Source organism: Eptesicus fuscus, chromosome 5 (assembly GCF_027574615.1).
Source record: "Eptesicus fuscus isolate TK198812 chromosome 5, DD_ASM_mEF_20220401, whole genome shotgun sequence".
In the NCBI taxonomy this organism is placed as follows: Eukaryota; Metazoa; Chordata; class Mammalia; order Chiroptera; family Vespertilionidae; genus Eptesicus; species Eptesicus fuscus.
Window position 1 is genome coordinate 66,207,040 of NC_072477.1, and position 15,893 is coordinate 66,222,932.

The 15,893-nt window shown below is 51.1% G+C and overlaps 1 protein-coding gene across 1 annotated transcript; it reads right to left on the minus strand.

The window, feature by feature from the left end:
* Nucleotides 1-292: 292 nt before the first annotated feature.
* VPS18 (VPS18 core subunit of CORVET and HOPS complexes) lies at nucleotides 293-9,884 on the minus strand. Its single transcript, XM_008143015.3, has 5 exons — nucleotides 9,487-9,884; nucleotides 8,057-8,198; nucleotides 4,327-4,418; nucleotides 2,313-4,183; nucleotides 293-1,623 (listed from the first exon to the last, which is right to left on the minus strand). Exons 1-5 carry the CDS (start codon nucleotides 9,575-9,577, stop codon nucleotides 898-900), a joined length of 2,922 nt encoding a protein of 973 aa, XP_008141237.1. The 5' UTR covers nucleotides 9,578-9,884; the 3' UTR covers nucleotides 293-897.
* Between the last annotated feature and the right edge of the window lie 6,009 nt (nucleotides 9,885-15,893).

The window sequence follows — 15,893 nt, forward strand, 5'->3', positions numbered from 1 at the left end:
CTGCATGCAAAGGATTCTGTGGGGAGCAGCACCACCTGCTGGCAGAAGGGAAGAACAGCCCCTGTTCCAAACAGGATGATGGGTGGTAATTTCCAACAGAAGCCAAGAATCAGAGAGGATAGAGGGGAGGGACAGGCAAAATCATCCTGTCACACTTCCAGGTGAAGACACAAGGGCCAAGGCTCGAAAGCATACAGGACCCAGGTAGCTTCCCTGCGGCCCCCCACCCCTCCTGGGCCCCCCGCCCACTCAGCCCAGCATCACCACAAGCCACCAGCTCCAGAGCCACTAGTGCAATGCAGACCGTTTAATGCTCTCCACCCCATCTCCAGCTCCCCCTGTCCTCCATGAGGCCCTCTGCCCAGGGCACCCCTCACAGCGGAACACCGAACAGTGTGCACAAACCACACCCACCATCAGCACTATCTTTCCCACCCCCCATGCCCAGGACTTGGAGGGGTTGTCTTTTCACTTCTGGGACCTGGGGGCAGACAGAAGAGAGGGCTTCCTCTGAGAGAGAAGAGGCACGGAGTGAAAAGGAAGAATGGGACTCTTGCTCTAGAAGCTGAACAGGAAGTGTGCCGAGAGTGAAAAGGAAAACCGAGCTGTTAGATGCCGAGGGGATAGGAAGGCGATCAGAACTGTGACCTCCCCGGCTAATGCCCTGTGCTGGGAGGCAGGCTGATGGCCTGGTGTAACAGCAGCTCTAAGGCAGCCCTGAAGAACAGCATGAGCAGTGGGCAGGTGCACTCACAGCTGATGCCCCATGGGCAACGGCTATTAACTCCACTCCCTCCTACAGCCATAGCCTGGCAGCGGCCCTCTCACGCGGCCTTCCTAAGGCCCGGCAAGTAGCTGTGCTTGACTGCCTGCCCACCTATCAGGGGCAACGACCTCCTACAGCCAACTGAGGTGCTCCTCCTCATAGCGCTGGGGGTCGATGAAGGGCCGGTCGATAGAGCGAATCATCAGCTCCCCACAGTACACACACTCGGCCGCCACCAGTTCATCTAGGTCAGCCTTGAGCTGTTCCCGGCTTGGCCCCACAGCAGCAGCCCCACCCTCAGCCTCCTTTGCCCGGGCAGAGCCCTTGGTGGGGGGCGGAGCAGCCCCCAGCTTTCGCTGCAACTCCTCCAGCCGGGCCTGCTTGTAGGCCGGCAGGCCAGGCCGTACAGCCTGCAGCAGGCAGTCCGCATGGAACATGTGGCCGCAGAGGAAGAGGTAAAAAGGGCGGTTGAGCAGGGGGAAGTCGCAGGTGGCACATTTGTCCTGGGGTTCCACAGTGCCGTAGCGGCCCCGCAGCTCCTGCAGATCTCGCCGGATGCGCTGGGCGCTGGCTGTGGCCTCTTCCATCTCCCGCTGCAGCTCCTGGATGTGGTGGTTGTAGGCCTTCAGTGAGCTGCAGATCGCCTCCTTGAAGTGGTCAATGGTGACGAAGTCAGGAAAGAAGGGGAGCACATCCTCAATCTTGAGCAGGGGGCAGCTGGCCAGGCAGGCCATGGCGGTCTGCACATCTTCCTCCTCCTGCACCACGTGCCGTGCAATCTTCAGCCACAGCTTCTTGCGAAGCTCCTCATCTTCCTCGGGCAAATCAGCACACTGCTTGGCCAGGTCCACATCCACCTGCGGGGCAACCACGCGTGTTAGGGTCGTGCCTCCTCCCCACCCAGGATAGAGACTGTGGGAGAGACCGATGCCTAGGGAGACCCTGGGCCTGAGGAGGAGCTTCTGGGAGCCAAGCTAGAAACCTATCTCGGTGGCGGGCCTGTCCCCTCACAGCTCTGCAAAAGCTACTTATGACGGTGGGCTTCAATTTTAGTGAACTTAAAAATCACCTGGGGAACATAATCAAAATTCAGATTTTTTCGGCCCTACCTTCAGACATTCAGTAAGTCCTTTAGGTAATAACTCATGATTTGAGAAATGTCCTTCTGCAATTGTGACCATAATAGCAATAGCTAGCGTGTATATAGAACTTACCTAAGCAACAGGCACCGTTCTGAGTGCTTTTCCTATTCAGTACTTTCATAAACCCTATGAGGGAAGTACTATCATATGACCCCCTTCTCTGGATGAATAATCTGTGGCACAGAGAGGTTCAGAACTAGCCTGAGGTCACACAGCTTAGAAAGTGGCAGAATCAGAATTCAAATCCTAACTTCAGAGTCCCTGTTCTTAGCCTCTGTACTACAGCACCTCTCCGCAAAGGAAGCCAGCACACCCTAGCCACAGCCACCTCTCCAACCCTTCAACAGTGAAGTTACTGCTCTCCGGGCCCCGCTCTTAGTTGGCGTCAAGACTCATGGGCTCACCTGCAAGGCCAGGTCCACAGCCTCCTCATACAGCTCCAGGACCTTGTAGACATGGACACAAGCACGGTGGTGGCCATGCTCGGCACAGAGCCGCAGTGCATACTTGAGGTCGTAATGCACACGGTGTGGGCTGGCCCCAGCCTGCTCCAGGTAGGCCAGCAGCGAGGCTGGCTGGCCTCGGGCATACAGCGACAGCAGGTAATTGTGAATGGCCTGCTCAGTCTCGCCCAGCACGTTCACACAGAACTCCATGTAGCGGATGGCCTGGCTCACCTGCTGGGCCTCACCACCCTGGCTGTAGTTCACCAAGGCAGGGATGAGCTGCCGGGCGTCCAGCCGGCTGCCCATCTCAATCCAGGCATCCACCAGCTGACGGGGGATGTGACGGATGAGGATGGGCGAGAACTTGTAGAAGAGCTGGGGGTCCCGGTGGCGGGCAAGCACGGCCAGGGCCTCCTCATAGGCCTCATGCTGGCAGTGGTATGCCACCACCCGCTCGTAGTCCTGCATGATCACCGCAAAATAGACCATGTGTTCCGTGTCCCCATGGCTAGCGAGCAGCTCGTGGATGGAGGCTCTGCTGGCGAAGAGCGACTCCTTGTGGCGGGGGCTGCTGAGGAAGGCACGGAAGCGCTCCCGTGTGTCCCGGTAGAGGTTCAGGGCCTCTGGGTCACCCTGCAGGGCCCCGAGCCGGCTCAGGTAGAGCTCTGTCAGCCAGGTCGTCAGCAGCGTGGCCTGGGTACGCTCGGCTGGCTTCAAACTGGCCAGTTTCCGCTGCAAGAACTCAACCAAAGCCTCCTCCTGTCGGGCCTCCAAGAACTTGAGGGCAATCTCCTCAAAGTAGCTCTGGGTCAGGGCATAGCAGCGGGCGCTCTCCAGGTAGCGACGCTGATTAAAGCAAAAATCAGCCTCCCGAGCCAGGACGGTGTCCAGGCAGTCAGGCCGCTCTCGACAATACTCTTTGGCCAGGTCGAAGCGGTTCATGTCCAGGTAGGTGCGCCAGACGTCCCGGGACTCCCGCTGCACGTGGTAGCGGAAGACGGCCCGCTCGGTGTAGGCCCACAGGTGGCCTGTGGAGGAGTCCTTCACCATGTGCCTCAGCGGCCCGAACTTCTCCAGGAAGTGATCCCGCAGCACCACCTGTCCCGTCAGCGTGCACACGGCCTCCACCCGGTCCGCCAGCAGGAGCAGGAAGTGGAACTGGGTCAGGACAATGGCCAGGGGTGGGCTGGCTCCAGGACCTACGCCTTCTGGGTATTCCCAGACTCGCTCCTCACTCAGCAGGGAGTCGGGACGCCCGTGGTCCAATGATCCATACAACACGCCATCCCCCATCATCCAGGCGAAGGCCCGTGGCGCAGAGCGCAGTTTGGGGGTGTAGAAGGCCAGCTCGCTGTAGCCCAGACTGCTGGGGAACTCACGGAATGGGGGTGGGTGGTCAGTGTAGGCAGCGAAGAGCCCCAGGAAGCTCTGTGCCTCAGCTCCCTCCGCGGTTCGGCCTATGAACTGGAAGAGGCGCTGCCGAGTGGTGGCAATAACAAAGACGCGCCCATCGGGGCCCCGCTCGGCCTCAATGGAGCACACAGGCGCCGGGCCCCCTTCTTCATTTAGAACGTATAATGGACGGAAGTAGAGATCTGGGGCAGGGCCGAAAAGCCCACCCTCGCTGGCCGAGAGCTCTGCTTCGAAGATCTGGCCTTGGGCAGTGCCAACCAGGATGGGGCCCGTGCTGCTCTCGGTGCCCAGCGCCTTGTTCCAGCCCACACTCTCCACCAGCTGCCCCTTCCAGCGGGCCAGCGGCCGTACCTTCTGTCCGTTACGGTTCACATAAAGGACCTCAGTGCTGCTCAGAGCGATCAGCAGGTGAAAGCCTGGAACAGGGGAGAGCATGGCATCCTGGAGGCTGCTGCTATTCCACCCTCAGCCCCCACCACCCTCAGATCCCATCCACCCAGGCAGCGACTTACCTCAGCCCCACCCCCACCCGCCATCTCCCACCTCCATCACCACTTACCAGTGTGGTCCAGGAACATCTTGTGAACTCTGGCATCATCCTTGCGCCCCAGCTCCACGTGGTTGGGTTCATTTGCCTTGCCCAAGTCAATGCTGTCAGGACAAGAGGAGGGCAGATCCTTTTCTCGAATCACAGACCTCTTTATAATTTGATGAAAGCCACAGCCTTTCTTCCCTGAAATCTACATATACACATAAAATTCTGAATACAATCCCAAGGGAACTCTGAAACATAGGCAGGGTCCTTAACCCTCAGCTGAGAAGTCCCGAACCTCATTTTGGGAAGTCCACTAAGCAGAAATCTTTCTCCTCTACTCAACAGACCTCCAGTGCATCCAGGAAAATAAGCAGGGGTATCCCCGACTCCTGGGGTAAAAATGAACAACAGCCAAAGCCGGTTTGGCTCAGTGGATAGAGCGTCGGTCTGCAGACTGGAGGGTCCCGGGTTCGATTCCAGTCAAGGGCATGTACCTTGGTTGCGGGCACATCCCCAGTAGGAGGTGTGCAGGAGGCGGCTGGTCGATGTTTCTCTCTCATCGATGTTTCTAGCTCTCTATCCCTCTCCCTTCCTCTCTGTAAAAAATTAATAAAATATATTTTAAAAAAAAATGAACAACAAATTGTAGCTAGTGGTTACTGAGTACTTTCTACATATCAAGCACCATGCCAAGAGCTTAATCTAGTATGATCTCAATCTTCACAATAACCTTGAGAAATACTCCTGTTTGAATTATATTTCCCTTATTAGATTCTTTTCAAATTATATGCTCATTCTAACTAAAGAAATCAATGTAAAGATGTATAAAGAAAAAGCTAATGATTTTCTTCTCAAACCTATCATTCCCAACAGAGAAAACTGATGCTAACATCTTTCTCCATATTTATAACATAGTGTTTTGTCAATTTTTACAAAAATGACTTCATAGTGTGTGTGTGCACCTTAACTTATAATTTGCTTTCCTCACTTGGATATTTCATGAGCATTCACTGAGTCAACAGATACAGCTCTAACTCGTGTTAATAAATGCATAATATTCCTTTTATGGCTGAACCATAATTTAATCATCATTTTCCTACTGGTAAGCATTCAGCTCATGTCCAGTTTTTCCTGCCAGAGATAATGCTGTAATCATCCTGGCCAGGTGTGCTCAGTGGTTAGAGCACCAGCCTGGCACTGGAGGATCCTGGTCAAGGGCATGTACCTCGTACCTCATTTGTGGGTTTGTTCCCCGCCCATGGTCAGGGTGTGTGCAGGAGGCAACTAGTTGATGTGTCTCTCTCACATCAATGTTTCACTCTCTCTCTCTTCCCCTCCTTCCCTCCCTTTTACTCTCTCTGAAAAGCAATGGAAAAAATATCTTCAGATGAGGATTAACAAAATAAATAAACAAACAAATAATGCTGCAATCAATATCCTTGACTCTATATCCTTGCAGACTGGTACTTTTTTTTCTGTAGTTACGTATTCCCCAAAATGGGATTGCTGGGTCAGTTATAATTTCAATTTTTTTTTTCTTTTTTAAAATATATTTTATTGATTTTAGAGAGGAAGGGAGAGGGAGAGATAGAAACATCATGATGAGAGAGAATCATTGATTGGCTACCTCCTGCATGCCCCCCTACTGGGGATCGAGCCCACAACCCAGGCATGTGCCCTTGGCCGGAATTGAACCTGGGACCCTTCAGTCCACAGGCCAATGCTCTATCCACTGAGCCAAACCAGCTAGGGCTATAATTTCAAATTTTAACAGACACTGCCAATTATTTTTCCAAAAGATAGTGGCAATTTATACTCTCACCAGCAATGTGTAAGAGTCCATTTCTGTGCATCTTCACCAGCACCACATATTACTGTTTTTAATTTTTGCCAATCTGATTTTTTTTAAATGGCATCTTAGTGTTATTTTAATTTGAATTCCCAGAAGTTAAAAATATTTTCAGATGTTTAGTGGAAATTTGGAGTTCCTCTTCTGTGAACTGCTTGTTTATATTCTTTGCTCTCCCTTTTCTACTAAATTGTCTTATTAACCCTTTGCACTCGCTTGCTTTTTTCTCGATTCCTTTATTCTAGTGCTAACCGTGTCGAGTCACACTCAACATCCGAGTGCAAAAGGTTAATTTGTAAGGGTTTTTTAAGAAACAAGGATGTAGATTGTTAGTCATGTGGAAAAACATTATTTTCCCACCATCTTTTGTCTTGAACTGATTTTCATATGCTTTTTTGTTTTGTCACAATAGCAATTACTATGCAATCAATTATATCTTTTGCTTTTGGCATCTGGATTTTCTAGCTTAAGAAGACCTTCCTTCAGTCCAAGAATGTAGAAATTTATTAAATATTCTTTTATAAAAAATCCTCACCTGCCTGGTTGATGTGGCTCAGTGATCCTCTCTCATCATTGATGTGTCTATCTCTTTCTCCCTCTCCCTTCCTCTCTGAAATCAATAAAAATATATTAAAAAAGAAATCTTCATCTGAGAATATGTTTAGAGAGAGGAAGGGAGAGAGAGAGAGAGAGAGAGAGAGAGAGAGAGAGAGAAGAGAGAGAGAGAAATATTGATGTGAGAGAAATATCTATCAGTTGCCTCCAGTATGCGCCCCGATTGGAGATGAAACCCCCACCGCCTGGGTATGCGCCCTGACCGGGAATCAAACCTGCCATCTTTTTGGCGCATGGGACGACAGGACAACACTCCAACCAACAAAGCCACACCAACCACGGTGCACTGTTTATTTTTATTTATTTATTTATTTTTCATGCATATTTTTTACTGATTTCAGAGAGGAAGAGAGAGGGAGAAAGAGATAGAAACACCAATGATGAGAGAGAATCATTGATCAGCTGCCTCTTGCACACACCCCCACTGGGGATTGAGCCCACAACCCTGGCATGTGCCCTTGACCAGAATCGAACCCGGCACGCTTCAATTGGCAGGCTGACACTCTATCCACTGAGCCAAATTGGCTAGGGCCAGGGTGCATGGATTTTATTTTATATTTAAATAACGATAATGATTTCACCTATAATTCATTTCTGTGACACAGAGGTTTAGCTGTTTTATCCCAGGTGGTTATTCCAGGTAGATAAACAAATTTGCTAATACCTTTGTCAATTTATATATGTATTTATTTCCAGATTTATTAAGATACATTATTTCCATTTTTTAAAATATATTCTTATTGATTTCAGAGAGGAATGGGAAAGAGAGAGAGAGAGATAGAAACCTCAATGATGACAGAGAATCATTGATCAGCTGCCTCCTGCATCCCCCACATTGGGGATCAAGCCTGCAACCCAGGCATATGCTCTGACCAGGAATCGAACCATGACCTCCTGGTTCATAGGTTGATGTTCAACCACTGAGCCACGCCAGCCAGACCATTATTTCCCTTTAGAGTGGATTTATTCAGGATTCTAGACAGTTCCACTGATCCATGTGACTAATTGGTGGGTTGGTGTTATCTTTATCAGATGAAGGGACACATTTAGAGAGACTGGCTGACTTGCTCAAGATTCCAGAGCTGGCAAGTGGTAGAGCTAGGATCTGAATCCAGGTCTACCTTATTCTTAACTACCACACTACATTGGTTCTCTTTGGGAAGAATATTTCCTGAAAATTCCAAATCCCCTGTTTCACCTGCCCAGAGAAGTAGAAAGGCATGAGTTAGTTAACAGTCCCAAAACATCACCATTCCACTCCTATTCCTGTATATTTTGGCCCTCACTTACCGGAGCAGTGCATCCTTGCCCAGGCTCATGCAGAGCTGATTGCAGGAGACGACAAGACTGGTGATACGCTCGGAAGGGGTAAAGTCAATGCGCTGCTTCGTGAAGATGGGCACTTCTTTCTCTAGCTGGGCATTCACATACCCTACAGGTGAGAAGCAAAGAAAAGGACAGCTATGGAAGAGACGGGAGAAAGGCAAGAAACAACAAAAAACTGCTCCTGCCCTAGCCCGTTTGGCTCAGTGGATAGAGTGTTGGCCTGCGGACTAAAGGGTTGCAGGTCCCTTTCCAGTCAAGGGCACATGCCTCGGTTGCAGGCTTGATCCCGAGCCCTGCTCAGGGAGCATACGGGAAACAACCAATCAATGTGTCTCTCTCACATCGATGTCTCTCTCTGTGTCTACCCCTCCCTTCCACTCTCTCTAAAAATCAATGGAAAAGTATCCTCCGGTGAGGATTAACAACAACAACAAAACAGTGCTCCTCTCCACTTTCCCCACATATTCCTACCCAGGGCCTTGGTTAACAAACCAATATGTCAAGTAGCTTGCTAATCACCTCTGCATTAGGGGTCCTGGGCTCTTCCCACACTTCTGACAGAAGTGAGGAATTGATTCTTCGAACCCCTGGGATGCTGTTACGCCATGATGTACCTGCTCCCAGTGGTTATGGGGGGGAGCGGTGGTTTGGGCATTTTCCCTCATCAATCTTTGGCCCAGCAACCCCAGCTCAACTAAAGTCATCTAGCTTCACTCTCTCCCCTCCTCCCTGCCCATGCAGCAATGCTCTCAGTGAGTCTCCAGAAAAATGAGGGTACAGGGAACCTGGGAAAACCGTTCCAATCAGCTGGTTAACAAACTGAAGTTGCTTTCTCTCTGGCTTTACTTCATTCCTTTACCATTGCTCAAAGCCCCCAGCACTTCAGACCCCTCTGCCAGTTCTGTACTACTTTCTGCAAAAATGTCTCCTCAATGCCAAGCTTCACCCAGCTCTAGCAAAGGCCTAAAATGCTTCATTTTCCCCTGTTCGGGGACGAAGTTAGCTCTAGGACCATCCCTCCTTCTCCTACAACATCCTCCTTTCACCAGTCTCTTTCCCCACTCTCTTCCTCCCACCTCCAGAAAGGCCCTCGAGAAAAGCACAGAATCAGGTGAATCTCGAAGCCTATTCTCAGTTCTCCCAACTGCAGCCCTGCAGGCAAGTTACTTCCTTATCTGGGTCCCAGTTCCCTCTTAGAAGGACCCTAGTGGCAGGGCCTAGATCACGCGGCTGCTCTTTCAAACTTCGACCATCACCACGAGAGCCTGAGGAGAACCAGGGGCCTAGACCCAAACTGCACGCCCAGGAGGCGAACCAGAGCTCCTGGAGCCACCCTCCCCACTCCTCCCGCGCAGGTGCCAGGAGAGCTGAGAGGGCGCCCCCCGTTCCCTTACCCGAGTGGGGGATGCCCACGCTGGGGCAGCCGGGCTGCAAGACGGCCGAGCGGGACAGGGAGTCCTCGTATTCATCCAGGATGGACGCCATGGTGCCTGGCTTCGGGACTCGCCACCCCAGGGATTACAACGGGGCTTCCCCCCGGGGATCCCTGTCGCCCCGACTGGAGCCTGCGATTCCCCAGCCTACACAGGGATCTGACAGACCCTGGCGATCCGCCGCCCTCCTGCTCTTTGAAATCCTGAGGATCTTCTCGCTGTCGCCTTAGAGAACGAGATGACTCAGGAGCGCTCCCCCTTGAATCTGGCGCAGCCCTGCACCCCACGCCCGCCGCCCAGAGATCGCCGACCCTTTAGCGGAGCTCAGGTGATCCCAACCTCGCCCCGGTAGCTCAGCTGACTCCCGCCCCCGGGACGCGCGCCTACAACGTAACTTCCGGGTTCTCAGAACCTCACGTGCGCTGGGCGCAGGAACTTCGCGGGGCGGCCACTGGATGGCGCCGCGAGGCGCTGCGAGAGGGGCGGGGCCAACGCGGGGCGGGGCGGGGCGGGGCCAGGCGGGGGCGGGGCCGGGACCCAGTCCACCCCTGAGGGCGGGAACCCGGAGTGCAGCTGCGGTTCCCTGCTTGGGGCGGAGGCCTGGACGCGTCTGTGCTGGAGACCCGTGGGGTGGTGGATTGGCCTCTCCTGCCAACACCCCGCTGCAGTTCCGGGCTTTGCCACTAGGAGGTAATCCCGGCTTTCTCAGCCCCTTTCCCCGACCTGCCCAGCCCATCCAGCTCCAGCCTCGCGGGTCCCTGCCACCTTCCATGCCTAGGCTTTCCTCCCTCAGCTGGACCGCTCAGCCTCCCTGCCCAGCTCCGCTCCCACCTTTGTAAACAGCTCGCTGCCCTAGGTCCCCAGGAGAACGTCCTGTTCCTCAGTCTAACCGTTGTCTGGATCCTACCTTCACAAGGCACAGGCAAGGAGTCCTGATCTCTTCTTCCACACCCAGGGGAAGTGGCAGAGCTGGGTGCCCCAGCCAGTGGGAAGTCATGTGCTACCTAACCTGCCTCTAATCTGCTCTGCAGTGGCTCCTTGGTGTGGGGGGAGGCCAGAAAGGAAGGCAGAGGACAAGGCACAGCTAAGGGGTGCCAGGCTGCTTCCATTCACTCGTTCACCAAAAACTTACTCTGTGCCTGGCCTCTGGCGAGGTGCTGGGGTCACAGAGTTAAGTACAGTACCATCCCTGAAGGTCGATGGGCCAATAAGTAAATAATTAATGCTAGAAACGCTGTTGATGGATTTGTTCAGGTCACCCATTTCACAAATGACACTCTCTGTGCCAGGCACTGTGCCAGGCTCTGGGGCACAGCAGGGGCATACCCAGAGATTTGGCCAGAGTGCTGCACTAGGAGTGGGGAACAAATACCTTCAAGACCCGGCAGGAACTAGGGACAAGTTTTGGAGGTGGGTGTGGAGTCCTAAATAACAGAACTGCACGGGCTCGGGTGTGACTGCAGTTTGGTTTCCCTCTTCCACCGACTAGGTGACTCAGAGTCGGTTTCTTTTTCTTTTAAAAAAAAATATTTTTTATTGATTCTTTACAGAGAGGAAGGGAGAGGGATAGAGGGTCAGAAACATCGATGAGAGAGAAACATCGATCAGCTGCCTCCTGCACACCCCCTACTGGGGATGTGCCCACAACCAAGGTACATGCCCTTGACCGGAATCGAACCTGGGACCCTTCAGTCCACAGGCCAATGCTCTATCCACTGAGCCAAACCGGTTTCGGCTTTTTCTTTAAAAAAAAATTTTTTTTTGTATTGATTTCAGAGAAGAAAGAAGAAGGAGAGAGAGAGATAGACGCGTCAGTGATGAGAGAGAATCATTGATCGGCTGCCTCCTGTACACCCCCCACTGGGAATGGAGCCTGCAGTTTGGGCAAGTGCCCAGACGGGGGTGGGGTGTCGACGCTCAAACAATGAGCCACAACCGGCGGGTGGGAGTCTGTTTCTTTATGAGGCCCATGGACTCTACTTTGCTAAAGTGAGGAAGGCTCTTGGACAGAGTCACCACCATCCAGCTTTAACCGGTAGCCCCCCAACTAATGACTAAAAGCTTCCCCTTTATTCTCAAAAGCGTCCAGGTTTGCACAGTTCTCTGTGTGGTCATGCTTCTTTTGCCAAACTTCCCTGCCAGGCGCTGAGGACTGGTCCCTCACCAGCCCACCCTGAGGGCTCTCTGGGCCTGGAGTGGCCCCCGCCCGGGATGGGGTGACAGGTTACTGCGTCTGAGGTAACATACCTTCGTGCCTGTGTCTCCCTTCTCTTGCCCGAAACCAGCGGCTGCGAGCCACTCTCCCCGCCAGGGGCGCTGCTCCGTAGGCTGGTGGAGCAGGGAAGGAGGCCTCCGCCGTGGGAAAAGGGATCCCAGCCAGAGAGCTGTCCTGCTCCTTGCATGAGGCCCCACCCCATATCACCTGTCATCTGCATTAGGGAAACATAAACAGGTCCAGCCAAAGGTCAAGTAATCATAAAAGATAGCCCTAGCTGGTTTAGCTCAGTGGAAAGAGCGTCGGCCTGCGAACTGAAGAGTCCCAGGTTCGGTTCTGGTCAAGGGCACATGCCTGGTTGCGGGCTTGATCTCCAGTGGGGGACGTGCGGGAGGCAGCCAATCTATGATTCTCTCTCATCATTGGTGTTTCTATCTCTCCTTCCCTCTCCCTTCCTCTTTGAAATCAATAAAGATATATACTTTAAAAAAAAAAAGATACATTTACTGATTACCGACAACGTGCCAAGCACTAAACTAAGTTCCTAATAGTCATTGTTATTTCATTTTATATGCACACTAATACTATGAAGTAGTCACTGCTCTTTTCCCCACCTTACAAGAGCCGAAACTGAAGTTCAGATGGTGGAGCAATTTGTTCAAAGTCTTGTGACCAGGAAATGGGAAGCCAGGAAGGCCATATTCAAATCCAAGCACACCGTCCATGCCCCTAATGCCAGCTGAGAAAGGGAGGCCCAACTGATTCCTCAGGTCTGGACTGTGCAGAGAGAGTGTCCCCCCAGGCACGGAGCTGGTCAGCATGGGGGTGTTCTCAGGGACACAGAGTCCTTCCAGCCGCCTCCTCACTGTTCCAAACACCTCCCTCTTTTCCACTGCTCTCTGGGATGTGTGGGGTGGGGCCTAAGTGGGCCTTGCTTACTATAGACACAGTACACACTGGATCCCTGTTGAGGTGGTTACAGCCGCATCTTCCACAGACTCATTACTCAATCCTTGGGCTGGACTTTGGAAGCGCCCAGAGACCAGCCCTCTTTTCCGTCCCGTCACTCATTAGCTGTGACACTGCACACTTGATTGCTCTTAGCTTCGGTTTCTTCATCTACCGAAATAGATACAATAATTACCTAGGAGGTCTGTTTTGAAGAGTAAATGAGGTGATCTAGGCGAAAGCTCACTGCGATAGCATAATGTCTAACATAGAACATATGCTCAATAAACTCTAACTAGGGCTTTAATCTGACAGTCACTCTCAAGTCCACCTCCTCCCTGGACCACAGCCTCCCCCTAAGAGCTACTATGGCTTTCTTTGTCCTGGCCACTTACTGGCACTTAATTATGAAGTGTGGACATTCTGCTTTGATATAACAGAACCTGGTTGTGGGAAATCACTCAAACTTTGCTGAGCACGGGAATACAGAGGTGCCTTGGGGAACTCACAGTTACAGACACAGATCCACCGGCAGCTCCTATCCCTCAGAATCCATGTGGTAGTTGCCATGAGACAGATCAAGGCTGACTGCTGGGTGCGGGAGCGGGAGGACTGGTATACAAAAGCAGGTGAATTTGAGCTAGCACTTGAAGTGCATGCTTGATTTCCAAGGGCAAAAACAGAAAGGCATTAGACAGGGCTCAAGAAAACCAAGAGCACCTTGAGCGGTGTGGCTCAGTTCCCTGGGCATCCTCCTGTGCAGGTTCGATTCTTGGTAGGGGACGTGCAGGAGGCAGCTGACAAGCAATGTTAAGCTCTTACTTCATTGTTTCTCCCTCTCCCTTCCCCCTCTCTAAAAAGCAAAATCGGGGGTGGGAGTGGCCGGGGAGAGGCCAATGGGGGAAAAAGAAGACATATGTAATACTTTAAACAATAAAGAATTTAAATTAAGATAAATAAATAAAATATAAAGCAAAATCAATAAACTATTAACTATTAAAAAAGAAAACCAAGAGCAAAAGCCTGCAAACAGTGTGATGTTTGAAGTTTGGGGGGGAAAGCTGGAGCACTGTGGAGTAGGATATGGGATTGGCTGTGGCCAGCTTGAGAAAGCCATTGAATGGGCCCTCAGAAGGCGTTGGTTTGGGATGAGATCATCTGATGTGGGTTCTAGAAAGATGGGCGGTGGCTTGGGTGGAGTCCACATCAGAAAGGATGAGACCTGAGGCAGATGCAGAAGAGAGGTGGTGAGGGACGGCCCAATCTGAAGAAAGAGAGAGTAAACTAGGAAGACCCTGGGGAGACATTTCTGAGAAGGGCCTACTGGGCTTAGTGTCAAGTTAGATGTGGGGGGAGGAGGGTGGAAGAGTGTAGGACTTCTCTTGGGAGACCTGGCAGATGGTGCAGTGACACCACAGTCCAGGAGGAGGAAGAGCTGCTTGGGGGAAAGAGGCAGAGGTCACATGATTGAGCTCAATCCAGTGGCACCTGAAGCCCCTGCAGGGCATTAACTGGAGGAGACCCCGCACTTGTGGGCCAGTCACTAACTCACTAATAAATATTTATTAAACAATTGCATAAATGAGCGTTCTCATGCTTTTGTTTCTACATTAGTAAAATGTAGAAATACCGTACAGGATATGACCTTCTATTTAGTTGTCATGTTTCCTTAGGCCTGTCCCTCTTAACTGTGGCAATTTTTCAGACTTTCCTTGTTTTTGATGACCTTGACAGTTTGGAAGAGTGCTGGGCAGGTATTTTGTAGGATGCTCTCTAATGGAATTTGTTTGATTTTTTTTTTTTTTTTATAAACCCATAGCTGGGGTTATAGGTTTTTGTTAATCCTCACCCGAGGATATATATTTTTTTCCCATTGATTTTTAGAGGGAGTGAAAGGGAGGGGGAGAGACAGAGAGAGAAAAACGTCGATGTGAGAGAGACACATCGATTGGTTGCCTCCGGCACACATCCCTACTGGGTTTGGGATTGAGCCTGCAACCAAGGTATGTGCCCTTGACCTTGACCAGAATTGAACCCATGACCCTTCAGTCCATGGAGCTGATACTTTAGCCACTAGGCCAAACTGGTTAGGGCAGTTATGGGTTTGGGGAAGGTAAGGTACCATTATCATACTTCATACCATCAACATAACTTATCACTGTTGATGTTGACCTTGATCACCTGCCTGAGGTAGTGCTTGTCAGCCTTCTCCATTATAAAGTTGCTCTTTCTCCCCTTTCCATACTGTACTCTTTGGAAGGGCGTCATTACACACAGCCCATACTAAAGGAGTGGAGGTTTATGTTTCCTTGAAGGTAAAGTATAAATCATCTGGAATTCTTCATGGGAGATTTAGGAATTTGTTTTGAAATTTAATTTTTATTTTAATCATCATAATATATAAGTACATTTAAAAAATAGAATTACAAAACTTATTAAGGAAACTAAGAAGTCCTTTGCCTCATCCCCAGTTAAACTCTATTGGATCTGTTCTTATCTCTCAGTGCTGATCTAAGGATATTCCCAGAATGCACCCTACTCCTCCAAACACTTGAGAATTTATTCTTGGGGTTTGTTCCCTCTGGACTGGCTTCCCTGATACTCTCCCCTGCCAGGATCAGAGCCCATCATAGGTACTCCCTGAGCCCCCTGTGCTTATCACCCCACATAATGATCACCCTTCATTACAATTGCCTTATAACTTTCTATCTCTATCTCCCTCTCTCTTCCCATTTCCCCTCTTCCTCTTCTCCCTTCTCCCCCCTCACCCTCCTCTTTCCACTTCCCTCTGCGTCTGCCTCCTCCCTGGGCTGACTATGTAGAAACTCACTGAGGGCAGGACAGGTGTGTCGTGCACCCCTCTTGGGACAGAGCCTGGCACATTGTTGGCTCCTATTAAAATACGCTGAAGGAAAAGAGGACCTTGGCTCACTCAGCCTCTTCACAACGCTTTACAAGAGTTTGTAAATCTTTTCTCTTCCCTGTTTGGTTCCCTTCCAGATGTTTCCAAACCTACCCGCATCTCAATTATCAAAAATCCTTCTTTCTTCCCTGTTACTATTCTCTCATCTCCCACTGAGTAAATGTCAAAGCCCCATCCACAGCATGTGCGGACCCAGCCTGCCCTCTTTCACCCCCACCACCTTCTAGGGGTGTAGGCCACTTGTCTAGGTGAGAAATAAAAGCTTCCTCGGGTGAACAGCCC